This window comes from Carassius gibelio, chromosome B1, assembly GCF_023724105.1.
Source record: "Carassius gibelio isolate Cgi1373 ecotype wild population from Czech Republic chromosome B1, carGib1.2-hapl.c, whole genome shotgun sequence".
Classification (NCBI taxonomy): domain Eukaryota; kingdom Metazoa; phylum Chordata; class Actinopteri; order Cypriniformes; family Cyprinidae; genus Carassius; species Carassius gibelio.
Genome location: NC_068396.1, coordinates 23,028,372 through 23,043,645, shown reverse-complemented (window position 1 = coordinate 23,043,645; position 15,274 = coordinate 23,028,372). Strand labels below are relative to the sequence as shown.

The 15,274-nt window shown below is 39.3% G+C and overlaps 1 protein-coding gene across 1 annotated transcript in view; it reads right to left on the bottom strand.

Moving 5' to 3' along the window:
• The window catches only part of galntl6 (polypeptide N-acetylgalactosaminyltransferase like 6), a 203,812-nt gene extending 202,837 nt beyond the window's left edge, over positions 1-975 (bottom strand). Inside the window, exons 1-2 of the mRNA XM_052546075.1 lie at positions 597-975; positions 56-295 (exon numbers count right to left, since the gene is read on the bottom strand). Of these exons, the coding sequence (XP_052402035.1) occupies positions 56-190 (135 nt within the window). The 5' untranslated portion in view covers positions 191-295; positions 597-975. The remainder of the gene's footprint in view (positions 1-55; positions 296-596) is intronic.
• Between the last annotated feature and the right edge of the window lie 14,299 nt (positions 976-15,274).

Here is a 15,274-nt window from a genome sequence, read left to right as displayed (position 1 = left end):
AGTAACTTAACCTATAAATGCTAGAGTCACATAGCTGTCAAAGGTTTTTACTCACCTGCTCTCCTGGCTCATGCGACTTCATAAGGCTCTTCTCTCTGTACATTGACCAAAGGCCGACGTTTGGCAGAAAAATTAAAGCAACCATGAAAATAAATGCCATCTGCAGAACGCGCTTTTGCCTTCTCTTCATTTTGAAGACGCGAAGGAGACACAATCCAGCGCTAGATATACGCGTGTCTGCCGTGTGTGGACTCGAGCTCCTTATCTCCCCTTGTAGAAGACAACAAACTTTCACCTGCAAGGAAGACAGAGTCGCCGCGTCATATAAACAAACACTCCCAAATGAAGCGGAGCAACACAGACTTATTACGCGTATTAATCTCAGGCTCGAGAGCAACACTAACTGGCTCTTAACTGACATACGTAATCAAGCAAACATTAACTGAACACTCTATAGAATAATCATATATTATCGGTAATTAAGACAATTCTGCAACACCCAGTAGAGCTAAGACAAAACATAAGCAGATGAGCGCGCGTTTTGTATCAGTCACGCGAGACGCAACGCGCGTAAGCAATACTACGAAAAGACTTACAGTAGAGGTTTATTTGCATGTTGAGACATGTATGTTGCTCGGTAATCCCCTCTCCTTTCTTGAAGACACACGAAGGGAACGTTTCCGAGTACGATAGTTGCAGAACAACGACGAGCGCTACGTTTTTATCCGTGGCAGTGCTACAATTTGAAACCGTCTCGAGCTTTTCATTAAAACCCTCGCGCGCGTCCCACCTACTAAAGGTTTACGGAATCTTTCTCTTTCCTTCTTGGGCGACTTCTCATTGCCCTCAGCTTTAGATATTGCGGTTATAAGCCACGTGTGCTGCGCATTAATATGAAAACATCCTCGCAGTCGGGCGATGCTTTCCGATGTGTGGGACAGCACAGTGAAACAGCAGTCTTTACACCAACACGAGCTCACAGAGTAAAGAGGTGAGCGATTCTTAGCTTTTTGAGCCGTTGAATAGCGTTGCCTTATCTTTAAACGCAAATGTGTTCATACGTTGAAGTCATTAACAATGTTTATAGCTCTAATTTGGCTACTTATGTTTGTTATTTTGGAAATTACTCTTATAAACACTGTAAACGTGTTATAAAGGTGTATTCTGTAAACATAAAATTAATTGATTGCATTAAATGTAACGATATTAATAATACCTACGTTATATATAACAAGGCAATATTTGTACAGTACATTTAGAGAAATATATTTATAAATTCTGAACACGACTCACCTAGCTGTGAAAAACGAGTATAGAAATTGATAACATGTAACATGCAGCATGTTGTATGTATATATAACATTTATCAAATAAGCACAGCATTGTCTTTTATTCTTCATTTTAAGTTGTTTAAAAGTTTATTTTGTTTATTTATATTATTTCGTTTAAATTATTTTTAGTTTTCTATGTTTGCTTGTGACACTGTACTTTTTTTCACTCTTACTTTTTTCTTTTTATCTTTAACCCTGTGGAGTCTGAGGTGTTTTTTGATCTGTCCATTTTAAACGGTACAAAGTTTTGAGTATTCAAACGTAGCATATCAGCATTATATCAATGATTTGGAGGCTAATGTGAATGAAAAAAAAAAAACGTTCACTATGCATCATTAATTCTGCTGCTGTTCTCTAAGAATTCCTCTGGATTCCGCTGGATAAGTCAATCAAGACTGACTCATGATCATGATCTTTTCTTGCTTTATTTTTTACTTTTGGAGTCTCTAATGAAGAAGCACACATTTCTTTGAAGCTGTTTATTTATTATTGAATGCTGCTGTACTTGATGGGAACGAAAGGGAGACAGATGGGGTGGGGTGGGTCTGCTTACGCCAAAGGCAACTGCAGCACAGCATATGGAGACAGCATACACAAGGGATGACCTGATGTTTCTAAGTGAATTGCAGATCTTCATGAATTTTGTCAATACTAGGTTGGAACTGGTCCTGAATATTTAAAAGCAATGACGTTGTCCCTTGCTTTTGTAAATAAAAATATACAAAGAATGAACTTTGTGTTGGAACAGTTTGAATTCCCAATCACAGCCTGCTCTAAAAATATTATATGCATAAGTATATGGATATGCATACGATATCTCCGCTCAGCCAATCACAGCGCACCATTCCACGCACTGTAAACGGTAACAACCAATCACAGCGCACCATTCCACGCACTCTGCATCTTTTTACTCCTCTAATTTGTATTTTGTGATCAACAAACAAAGGCTGGATAAATCGTATGTGATTGTAATCTGCATATCATCAGTAAAGCGATTCTATGATTAATAGTACAAGTAAATCTCCATCACGTGATTTTAGATGAAGTGACATTTAATACAGAGCCTTAGATCACTGACAAGCTATGCAATATCGCGTTCATTAGATGAATCGCATTCGATTATGAGCGCGATATTGCGTAGCTTGTCAGTATTAGTGTTTTTATTAATGCCATTTATGTTTTTTTGTTAATACAGCACATATAGCATAGTCAACTAAATTAATGTAACATGGCAAAGATGTACTTTTGGGAGTTGAATGTAAGGGAAATTTTTGAGAAATTTGACATTTTGAGAAAAACAAATGATCATGGATTTATTGCATTTAAAAAAATAAATTATAATAAATCTTCGAAAATCAAAACCTGGATTTATTTATTTTTAATTATCATAACCTAAAGGTGCTATATGAACGTTTAAAATAGAAATAAATCTTTTTCTTGCCACTTTCTTGGTAAAGAAAACACATTTTTACTAAATTTAATCAAAATGGATTTATTGCATTTTGGAACCAAACTCTTCATATATATATATATATATATATATATATATATATATATATATACACACACACACACACACACACACACACACATATATATATATATATATATATATATATATATATATATATATATATATATATATATATACACATATATATAATGGCTGTAACAGAACCATGATTTGCATCACTCCTACAGCCTATTTGTTTCAGCACCATGGACAGCGATTGGTAAGCAAGCACAGTAAAGTTGAGGGCAATGTAAAATATATCCACTGGTCTCATGAGAAGAGTCTGCTTCTCTACTTAAACTTATATCTTTTATAACTTAATAACCTAAACACACACACACATAGACAACGGCACATATCTTGCCAAAGCATCAGACTGCACTCACACTGGAGAAAATCATTCGTTCAATGCAAGAATTCACTATGTCTGCTCTTTGTCTTAATTATTACGGTGCAGTACATCAGTCAAATCATTTGATGCAGCATATTGGCTGTGACAGAGAAGAATGAGCCATCTCAATCTTCCACATAGATTAAATTCTGCCAATGGCTTTGAAAGAGAGAGAAAATGAAAGCAGGTTTTATGATGCTCACAAGGTGAGAAGTGTAATATCAGCAGCATATTGTGGTTCTGATAGAAATAAGAATGCAATTAACTTTTCCCAGTCATTTCAGCAATAAACACTGTATTTGTTATTATACAAACTATGATTGGGAATTTTTGACTGATGCTCTCTAAAAATACAGAAACTAATAAAAAGGCCCTAACCTTAAGCAAAGGGCCACACTTTGTTCACTTTAACTCTCACAGGTTAAAAAAATCTAGACAGTGAGTCATGCAAGACTGAACTAAAACTGAACTGAAAGGCGCTAAAAGATCAACATATGATACTGTGAAATATGCATCAGCTGGACTTAATCATTTACTCATGAGTAATTTCTAACACTGGACGTGTGACAACTCACTACTATTTGCAACAGCAGGTTTAGTCAGCCTATCAAAGCAACAAATACATGTTCACAGGGAGTGTTGTTAGCTCTAAGGTCAAACCAAAGGGTCTGCTACTGCATTACTCCCGGAGAAAATTGGGGGTCAAATGCCAAGGTCTGACATTCAGTTAAGGCTGTAACTGTCATGTTACAGGATTTGACTTTATAGCCCTTTGGGTATGAGCTTTTGTTTTTATTCTACTCTGTAACACTGAGTTTGACTGTCTACTGTGCTTCCGTTCAAAAAATTATTAATTAGTCCAACCCATCAACCAGCCTACCCAAGATCCCCAAGTGAACTGTCTTGCACGCAAAATTAATGCACCATAAAGCAAGTGACATAAATAAATGGCTGGGATGAATACTGGATGACAGCCACAAACAAATCACAGCACAAATATAGTTTCCATCAAATGTATTCAGCATCATTTTAAACTGATGAAGTGACAAATAATGGGCATGCTAATATTTTGCAGTCATGTGTGCAGATGCCGTGGAGGACAAGCACAATGAGTTATTCTAATCACAACGCTATGAGCTAAATGCCATGCCTGCAGCTAATTGTAAAATGTGACAAATGAGTGTTCATCTGAGGAGAAACAGATTAATTGTTTGCCCGAAGAAGACTGTACGTTCGAAGGATTTTAGGGGAAAAAGTTATAAGTAAAAACACAGACAGCTTTTTGTGCATAAACACACACACACACACACACACACATTGAAATCTGTCTGATAAAGATTATAAAAGATGCAATAACTTCTGCACGGTATAGGTGCATTCCCAGCAACTTGAACTTTACAGGATATTCTGCCATCCTAAGGGAGATTCCTTGTAGGGAGCGTACAGTACATATTCAGTTTCATTGTCACTGCATAGGAAATACGGGTATGTTGAAACATCACTTAATAAAACTGGTCCTACCTTGACATCTGCATAGGGACCCTGTCTGCTTAATCCATCTTACTGTGTTCACTGCAATTTTTAATTACTGTAATTACTACATTGCATGGCACCCGGATGTTCTACTTGCAGTTGTTCAAATCCTCGGACCAGGAATGTGTTTCTATGGTAACAGTGTTAACAGCAAATTTAATTTGTGGAATTTGAAGTAATCAATGGACAAAACCACAATACATCAACTCAAGTAGCAGTCATTGTACAAATGCCTTATTAATGATCTATACTAGGCATGTACTACTTTAGATATTCAACTCTGTGCATGCTACATTAATTTTGTATAGTTTTCTTTTATTTTCAGTTTATTCTTGCCTTAAGACAACGGGTAATAACATTACATTTAATTAATTTATAAACAGAAATATTACAAAATGAATGCTTAAAGAGATAGTTCCCCCAAAGATGAAAATTCTGTCATTTATTACTCACCTTTCAATCCAAACCTGTAAGACCTTCATTCATCTTTGGAACACTAATTAAGATATTTTGGATGAAATCCAAGAGCATTCTGACCCTGTATAGACAGCAACACAATTAATATGTTCAAGGTCCAAAAAGTCCATGTGACATCGGTTCAACCATCATTTTATGAAGCTATGAGAATAATTTTTGCAAGATAATAATTATGAGAATAATTTTTGCAAAGAAAACTAAAATAACGAGGTTGAAGGTAATTTATGAGGTTGTGTATCAAATATTGAACAACACGGTGAATGCAAGGTCAATAAGCTCTCGGGTTTCATCAAAAATATCTTAATTTGTGTTCTGAAGATGAAAGAAGGTATTACGGGTTTGGAATGACATGAGGGTTAGAAAAAAAAATCAGTTTTGGGTGAACTATCCCTTTAACTATATTTCACTGCTGAAGTCGCTGTTTGAGTGTTTCCACGTGGTGTTTCATTGCTCGGGTGTTCAAGATGCGAGTTTTACAAAGACATGAACACTTTTTACAAGTCAGAATCTCGTAATTACATTAATTATGACATGGTGTCAATGTGCTTTCCATATACTTTATTATTCAACACACTCTTGAGTGGTTCAGATGGTACAACTTTACAAGTAATTCTGAGTTTTACAAGGGTTTTTTACAAGCTGGTATCTTGTAATTATGTTAATTCCAACATGATGTCAAAGCACTTCATCCACCTTATTTTTCACTTATTTTTTTTTTTGTATTATTTTTTTTTTTTAGGGTGGGAGCTATAGGTACTATATAGGTAATAGAAGAATATTTGCACTACAAACCAGTGCATTTATGATTATGATAATAAACTAATATGATAAGGAATTCAAGAATTAAGGAGTTTTATGAATGATACCAAAAGTCTGACACACTCAGGTTATTTAGGTTAAAAAGGGTGGATAGAGACCCTCTCTGGTTTCTTAAAAACCCAACCAGTGTCATCCACCTCAGTTTTTAATAGTAGTATAAATAAATTCAAGATATTTCAATATTAATACTACTTTTGTTGCAATATGAATCGTGCTAGGCTGATATGTTTTTAACGGGAGCTTTAATATATGTATATTATATTGTTGCAGTGAAACAAGAGGGATAAAGTCATTTTCACAAAAACACTAACCAAATTTCATGTTTTAGACTGTCACAAGCAGTATGGGATTAAGGGCTATGCAGATAAATAAATATGTAGATAGTTTAAGCAAGAGTAGGCATCTAAAACGTCCAAGAAATTTACTTAAATATAAACAATACATTAAACTATGTCAAAATTCAGTAACACTCAAGACCCAAGACGAAACAAACTTTGTTCATCAGATGGCTCTTTGTAGTGGAAATAGGCCTTGAAAGACTTTACAAATTTAAAAATCATTTTACAAAGGGCTGAACGATTTCATAACATTAATTTGCCCAGATAGAAGAAGGTCATATTTAATAGGGAGTGTGCCAGTGTTGTAACTAAAGTGTTAACATCAATAAAAAAGAAATGTTAATAGATGCAAGCCCTCACACAAACTTACAAAATCTAGAAGGCTGAGCGATTCCATGACTGCTCTGCACAGCCGGTCATTCCCTAACCTTTCTAGCAGGTGTAACAGCTCAGTGTACATGGCTGAGGTCTATTCACATCCCCATGTTCTCCATGGCGAACAGAGAAAATGACTGCTGAGAGCAGAGAGAATGGAGCCCTACTTAATCCCTCTTGACTGGGAACAAGGATTTCCTCTTATGCTTGTTAACCGGACACTGCTCGATTCAATGCTTCATGGCAGATATCTAAAATTCCCATCTACTGACTATACTGCCGGCACAACTCTAAAGCTTTATGGGCCTAGTCTGTGCTTTCCTTCATTCACGAAAACACGGATCTAGATTTTGGTGATATTTCGGCCCAAGCAGGAACTAGAGAACACTGAGGCAAGCCGATTAAAAAAGCGCCAATCAACAACATGAGCTTAAATGCACATGCCATTAACAATTTATGACAGAGATTTGATTTTCCCAACAGCACAGCATCTGTGCCTCCGAGATGAGGTGAGTGGGCTGAATCGGTGCTGCTGCTGCAGTTCTTTGAGCACAGGTCTACCACGAGAGATGAAAGCTGAGGATAAACCAGACAGTTGCTGTTCAAATGGATGCTGCTGCCGCCTGCATGTGCAGTGATAAGGAAAGGGACAGCGTGAGAGCCCTCCAGAGCCCGCTGGAAAAGAACACCCAGGTTCAGCTTCAATCGAAAATAAATCTCCCGACTGCGTTTTAGACAGCATTGCAATGGTCCTCAGACAGGGGGAGAGCGGAGTGACAGTGCGCATCACGTGACCAGAGATCATAATATAAATATTTCTCTGGGTAACTTTAGATTCTATAATAGGCTAATTTGGTATACTGTAGTTAGCAAATCAATAATGAAAATATTCATCATTAACCACAAGGTTTTAATGTGCATATTTGACTGATTTAAATGTATCACCGGATACAAATAAGTGCGGTAAGTAAATCATTTTTTTTGTTTTTGTGAGGCATTCAGATCAGTCAAATATGCATATTAAAACCTAAAGATGAATAGTTTTAGCTGGTTTGCTGGATACATTATAGCATATATTTTATTATTTCCTGAATTGTGTGGCACCAAAAGTTTTGTGCTTGAAATTAACAGCAAAACTTTTGGTGTTTCAGACTTATTACCCCTATAGTAGGGACAGTTTAGCACCAGGTCTATAAATTACATAGAGGAACAATGCATTCAATCAGCCAGAAATGTCAATCCTGAAAATGGAGGAGGGAAAAGATGGTCAAATTCAGCCAAAGTCCACTTCGCTTCTCAAAAGATTTATAACAGTGATAAACATCCACCACTCAGCAGGGAAACTAGACAGAAAAAAATGATATATTATATGGCTTCAAAAGAGATCATACGTCCTTGGTTGTCAAAGAGCAGACTTGAGTACAATCGGAAATGTCTTGTGGGACTTTAACACAGCCGCCCATCAAAGGAAAAACACAGGGTCTTGTATTGATAACATCAAAAATGCAGACTTTTCTCTTTTATCTCTGTTGGAAACAATTCAAGTTGTGTTTTTGTGAAGGTCAGATCAGCCATTTAAGTTTTCTGCGTTATGTGCTGACTTTGCGAGACATGGGCCCTTGCTCTAGATTTATAGGATGGTGCAGAAAAAGGTAACACCCTGGAACCAACCTATAGTAAATTTCCAAAATGTATTTTTTAAAGACAAACTTATGCTATTAAAGCAAAACATACAATAATTCTGCACATTAGGATGACCAAACAACTTGAAATAAGATAGTACCATCACGACACAACACACAGAAACCATGTTCTTAGGACTTGAACATTGTCCCAAAAAGTGCTTTGAAGTGCCGTATTTACATTCAATTAGTAGATAAAGGTGTATTTTTTTTTTTTTTTTAACAAGGAGAATGTTGCCATTTAGGTGAGTGTCTGGCTTCAGGCTTAGCCTGAGGTCACCGGCAACCTTCTGATCCAGTCTGCCGCAATCAAGAGGTAAGCTTTCTAAGGGTCCCTAGTGAGAAAATGGGAATGTGCAATTAAAATAATAAAAAAAATGTTATCCATGTCATCCTAATTGTGAAAATCCCTGTGCAAACTAAACATGGAAAGTTATTGCGTTGTTGGCTGCCTATTGATTATGTGTATCGGCAACAGAAAAGCTGTTTATTTCCTAAGGGTTTCAGTCTATCGAATTACACTTAAATCCTTCAGTTCACTTATTAATGTGGTTTTGATTAATGTTTCTGGCTGTTTTTAACCATCAACTTTGTATCTCTTGCACAATAGCTGCCTCTAGAACAGAGACTGACACTATTATGTGAGAAGCTAGTTTATGCTGTTTTGTTTTAATGCCTCAATAAAAAGCAAAGTGCTTAAGAGCCGCCAAAACCTGACAATGATTGGTCCTTCAAAACAAAACGGCTTTATAAATACTCTTAATATATAGGGCTGCAATGCAATGTGTTTCATTATGGTTTCATGAGAAAGAGATTTAACTCTGCTCATTTCTGTTTTGAATTAGTGAAGTTTGTCCCAAGGGAAATACACTCAATTATATTACCTCCAACTTGCCTGAAATGACAAATTAGACTGTCCAGTGTGCAACATTATGGAACTCCGATGTAAACGAGCTGTTAGCATTGACACATATTGGCTTCTGAAACATCTTCATAGTATGAAAAATGTTTAACATAAAATCCATCAAGCTGAATGCACAATTGTGTATATCAAAATCCACATTAACTAGACTTTTCCTTTTTTGCAATATCCGTCCGTGTTTATGGTGACACAATCAAAGCATAAAAACAACAGAGCTATGACTTCTGCCTAACCCAAATTACTATTTGCTCAGCGTAATAAACATAAACTAGATTGCATGAGATGGTATTTTTCATAAAGTCCCTTTTCGTTCCACCAACATGGCATGGGGATAATATAGGCTGAATTTAAGGGGCAGAAGCTAAAGGTGGGGAAAAATGTCCCTTGCAGTAACACGAGACGGACGGTGGCTGGCAAATAGCTCTAATTTTGTGGGTGAAAATAGATAGGAATGAATAACTAAATGTCGGGCACCATCTTTCTCTGCATGACAGTTCTCCCGCTGGGCATCTCTCTCTCCCTCTCCCTCTCTCTTACATGCTCTGTTCAACCTTTTGGAGGTGGGAAATCTATTGAATTTCAATTTCTTCTTCTGTGGGAAAGAATACCCCTGAGGTAGAATATTTGACACAGGCACATCACCAGAATAAAATGATATCTATATCAGGCTCTGGGAGGCCACGTAAGGGCGAGAGCAACTTCCTTTTGCTTACAGAGTATTCAGAGGAAAGGCCATTAGGAACCAGCCAATTGGCACGTGGTGGAGATAAAAAAAAAGCATTGCAGATAAACTGGTGCCACACACACACACACACACAATGGTGCATGTGCATGCTTTTCTTTATGTGGGAAACTAAATTTGTGGTATTTTATTAGTAGACTCATTAGTAGAATGAATTACACCCTTTGAGCAGGTTTAATTTTCTCCACTTTTGGAGTCGGCTTTATCCTGCCACCCGAATACTCACGGGATGGAGCGATGGTCCAGGTGAGGTTTTTGGCCTTGCTCATTACTCTTCATTAGTCTGGACTTCGTCCCTCGGTGGAATTTTTTGACGTGATCAGGGGAGCGGCTGCATTTTGTTCGCTCCCACTCTCTATGTGATAATGAGCCCATCACAGACTCTGTGTTCAGGGGTCACAAACATCATTTCCCTCTGCGACTTGCTTTTCTCCACAGCGTGCTGTCCATTCTTTCCTCCAGCCCTTAGGCCCTTTAAGTCTCAGTAGCTATTTGACATTCCTTTCTGCAAAGCTTCTTTTTACGTCTCATGCCGCCTAGCGTGCTGGAGTCGTTTGTCTTTGTCGAGCCAATGAGACATAATCATTCACCTCCCGCTCAGGAGTTCTGCACTTTGACTTTAAATTAGTGCGGGGGAACCTGAGGAGACCAGAAAAAGAGCTGATTGGAAGCAGATGTTACAAGCAAAATTGGCAAAGCTACATACAGTAATGCAACACTTAGTCACGGGATCAAGCACATAAACAAATTCAGCGCAATCAGAAGTCAATGATACTAGAGCACTGATCTACCTAGGAAACTGTAATTATGCTAATTAGCCAATAATATAGTGGTTTCTCAATTGAAATGTCTGGGACTATACCCAAATGTTCAGTGGTGCTTTTGAGAACTATTCCTTTAATGGTAATTAAGCTTTATTGTAGGTTTAGTACAAACTAAGCTCAATCAGCAACATTTGTATCCAAATGCTGATTAGCACAATAAATACATGCATACATATACAGTATATATACATATACACACACACACACACTTCAAACATAAAATGTCTGAGGTGAGGCAGTGAGGTATTCATAGTGGAAGTGAATGGGCTCTTATAAAACAATATCCCAGCTAACATACATTTGGTATGAAACAAATTCACTAAATTTCACAACTTTAAAAAATCCTACATGACTTTAATATCCTCCAGAAATGAGTCCCTTTCACTTTCATTGTAAATGCCTTGTATTTTTTTTTTTTTTTTTAATGAGGGATGAGTTTTTATTTGTGTGCTCATCAACATTATGCCACAATTGGTATCAAATGACCTGACCACAGACTTCCTACTCTTTTTCTATTTTTTTCTTAAATTTTTTTTTTTTTTTTTTTTAGAGATTACTTTCCAGGACTTTTGGACGCAAAATGGAATATCGCTTCGACAGACCATCTACTTCGAGTGTAAACTAAACGAGCCAATGCACATTGGCATGCAATTATTGCATCCAGCTACCACTGATCATTGCGCGAGTATAAAAAGGCAGCAGGTGCAATTCATACCAGCTTTTTCGATTCAGAGCCGAGCGTTAGTATGGTTCTGCTCAACCATGTCTGCTGTGAACTAGGAGTTCAGTACGCTTTTGGAAGCTTTGTGTGTTGGCGAGACGGTGCTTCAGCGGCGATCGTTCCTGTGTCAAATGCTCACTTCAGCCTACACTAACCCCTGTCATGTTGCAAGCAACCAATCCCCCTGTGTGCCTTCACAGGTGCGTCTTTATAAAGACGATGGATTGCCTTATAAGGATGTCATTTCACCCATGTGTTTCTGGGTGCGGTCGTTACCTGGCAACGGGTGATGTTCACGATCGCTGCCTCACTTGTCTGGGCATTGAGAATACTGAGGTGGCTTTCGTGGATGAATCGTGTTCTCACTGCAGGAAAATGACCATCTCGTAGCTGCGAACCAGGCACTGCTACCTTCAGGGGGGTGGAGTCCTGCTGCCGCGATCTGGGGGTCGTTCTGGTGGCCGACAGATGAGAACCACTTCCGGCAATAGCGCAGGTGGTTTGAGGTATCCAGTGGTATCCAGTGGGCCTCTCCCTGACCAGATGTCGATCTCAGCATCGGAGGGACAGCTGTCTGAAGAAGATTCGGCCTCGCTGCTGCCCTCTGGGACGGTGGCAAAGCCTGAATTGGATCCAAAGATGCAGCTATACTTTCCCGGGCCGCCGAGATGGCGGTGCAGCGAAGGGGTATTTGGCAATCCTGCCGGTGGAGCATGCATTAGCGATGTAGTTGTGTCCTAAGTCCGCCTCCTCCTGGTGTGGAGATCCAGTACTGCCTTCCCGGGCCTATAGGCCGTCGTCAGTTTTATTGCTGTGTACCATGATCTTGTGAATGGGAAGTCTTTGGGTAAGCATGACCTCATCGTCTGTTTCCTTAGATGGGCCGGGAGGTTAAATCCTTCACGGCCCCCCTCTATACCTTCTTGGGACCTGCCTCTAGTGCTTAAACACTACAGCAGGGTCAATTCGAGCCTTTGCATTAAGTTGGGCTAAAGTTTCTTTCATTGAAAACTCTGCTCCTGCTTGCACTGGCCTCCATCCAGAGGGTAGGGGACTCCTGCTTGCACTGGCCTCCATCCAGAGGGTAGGGGACCTGCATGCATTTTTGGTAGATGATTCGTGCCTAGAGTTTGGGCTGGCTGACTCTCAGGTAATCCTGAGGCCCCGGCCTGGCTACATTTCCAAGGTTCCCACTACACCCTCAAAGACCAAGTGGTGAACCTGCAAGTGCTGCCCCTGGAAGAGCCAGGTCCAGCCCTGGTTTTGCTCTGTCCCGTCTGAGCATTGAGATGCTATGTAGACTGGAGACAAACTTTCAGGACCTCAGACCAGCTCTTTGTCTGTTATGGAGGCCAGCAGAAGGGGAGTGACGTCTCTAAGCAGAGGATGGCCCACTGGATTGTGGATGCCATAACCCTGGCTTATCAGACACAGGGTGTGCCTGACTCAACTGGAAGTGTTGCATCTTCCTTTGCACTGGCTCGTGGCACCTCGCTGACAGATATTTGTAATGCTGCGGGCTGGGCGACCCCTAACACGTTCGCTAGGTACTGTAGCCTTTGTGTAGAGCCGGTATCCTCCTGTGTTCTCACCTGAGTGTCCATACTGTAGACCCTGTTTAGATCCTCCATCACCCTAGGCAACTGGACGCGGTGGAACCTCCGGCGCCAGGCCTTCATGATGAATCCGAGAGAACCATGGGAGGCTGGGTTCCATATTGAGACCTAAGCCGTACTTGTATGTGTATAGTCCATGGTATAGCCTTAGAGCCCGTGTTTCCCTGGCAGACTTCTGCCTTCCAAAGAGGGTTTTAATCACCTCAAATTTCTCCATATACACCTAAACAGATGCTATACGTATATTTGCTCCCGAGACCTCCTTCAGGAAGGATGGGGCTTCCGCAGCATCCCTGTTCCAAGTGGAATGGGTACATATTCCCAGTGTTATCCAATCTCACCCAGTGAGGTAGTGCTTTGACAATGGTGAGTGGAACTACTTGTTCCGAGCCCCGGCCTACAACTAATAGGGGTGCAGGCAGCTCGCACAGGGCACTGGAAGGGGCAGCACCCATGGGACTTTGGTAGGGATCCCATTTTGCGTCGGTCACCGACGTGGCGTCGAGAGTGATTGACTGAAAGGGAACGTCTCGGTTACGTATGGTAAACCTCATTTCCTGAAGGAGGGAATGGAGATGCCACGTCCCGTCGCCATGGTTGCTGTACTGCCACTGAGCTGCCAGGTCTCCGTCTCGACTCCTCAGCGAATTGCACCTGCTGCCTTCTTATAATCACGCAATAATTGCATGCCAATGTGCCAATGTGCATTGGCTCATAAAATTTACACTCGAAATAGATTGGTCTATCGAAGCTATACCTCATTTTGCGTCGGCCACTGACGTGGTGTCTCCATTCCCTCCTTCAGGGAACAAGGGTTACTATATGTAACCATGACATTAACAATATTACGAAGCTGCTTCCCTGTTAACATTCAGCAGTTAATGATATTTCATGGCTGCTGCAAGCACCACTACGAGACTAAACAATATCAATAAAAAACACTTTTATATAAAATAAAACAAAATAAAATAAAATAAAATTATGCTAAGATGCCAGCGGGTATGCTTCAGGGATTTTCTTTTTTTTTTTTTTTTAAAGAAGCTTCCCAATGGAAACCTCGACAAGACACACGCCTGTTTCACACATAATCCGTCTGCAGTGCGTATGCAATTTGTGTGCGTTTTGTATGTGGTGCAGAAGCAGCATGGACTCATACTCATTTTGCTTTCACACAGGACGCGTTTGGAGTCCGCTACTCGGTACGTAAATGATCACTGCACTGCTGCAGATGCAACGCTCCTGGAGCGCACTGACGGACCGCAACCGCTTGAATGCTGGAATCAATTAACATGGGTGCGTAAAAAAATACGAAATGCATATGCACTGCAGACCGATTCTGTGTGCAAACAGGCGTAAGGTTGTTTGCACCTTGTGCAATGTGGAATTCGTTTACAGCTTTCTCAAGCAGTTTGTGATGCATTTTGGAAACAGGAGATGAGCCCCTGGTCTAATGCACCACCTGGCTTGAGAAACCCGTTCTCAAAGACTTAACGTTACTTTTAGTCATTATTTTATTTGAGTAGCACACATATTCTGAATGCCTTCGGCAGAATTCAAATGAGCCATTTTAATCTAGATTAATCTAGATTAGTTCCAAGATTACAGTGAGTTTAATCTAGATGAAAAAAATGTATCTATGCCCACCACTAATATATATATATATATATATATATATATATATATGTATGTATATATATATATATATATATATATATATATATATATATATATATATATACACATAACATGTCTCCATGTTTTTGTCCATGTAATGGAAGTATCAACGATCTTCACAATATGTTTGTCTGTGTTTCACAGTAGAAAGAGAGTCAAGACAGGTTTGAAATGAATGAGAGGATATGATTACAGAATTGTATTTTACTATTAACTATTATTTAAACTATTAACTTGTATTGAATAGCTCATTGGCACCATCTCTGTTTTGTACTGGAGATGATACAATAATATCACGATCCTGTTCGCTATGAAT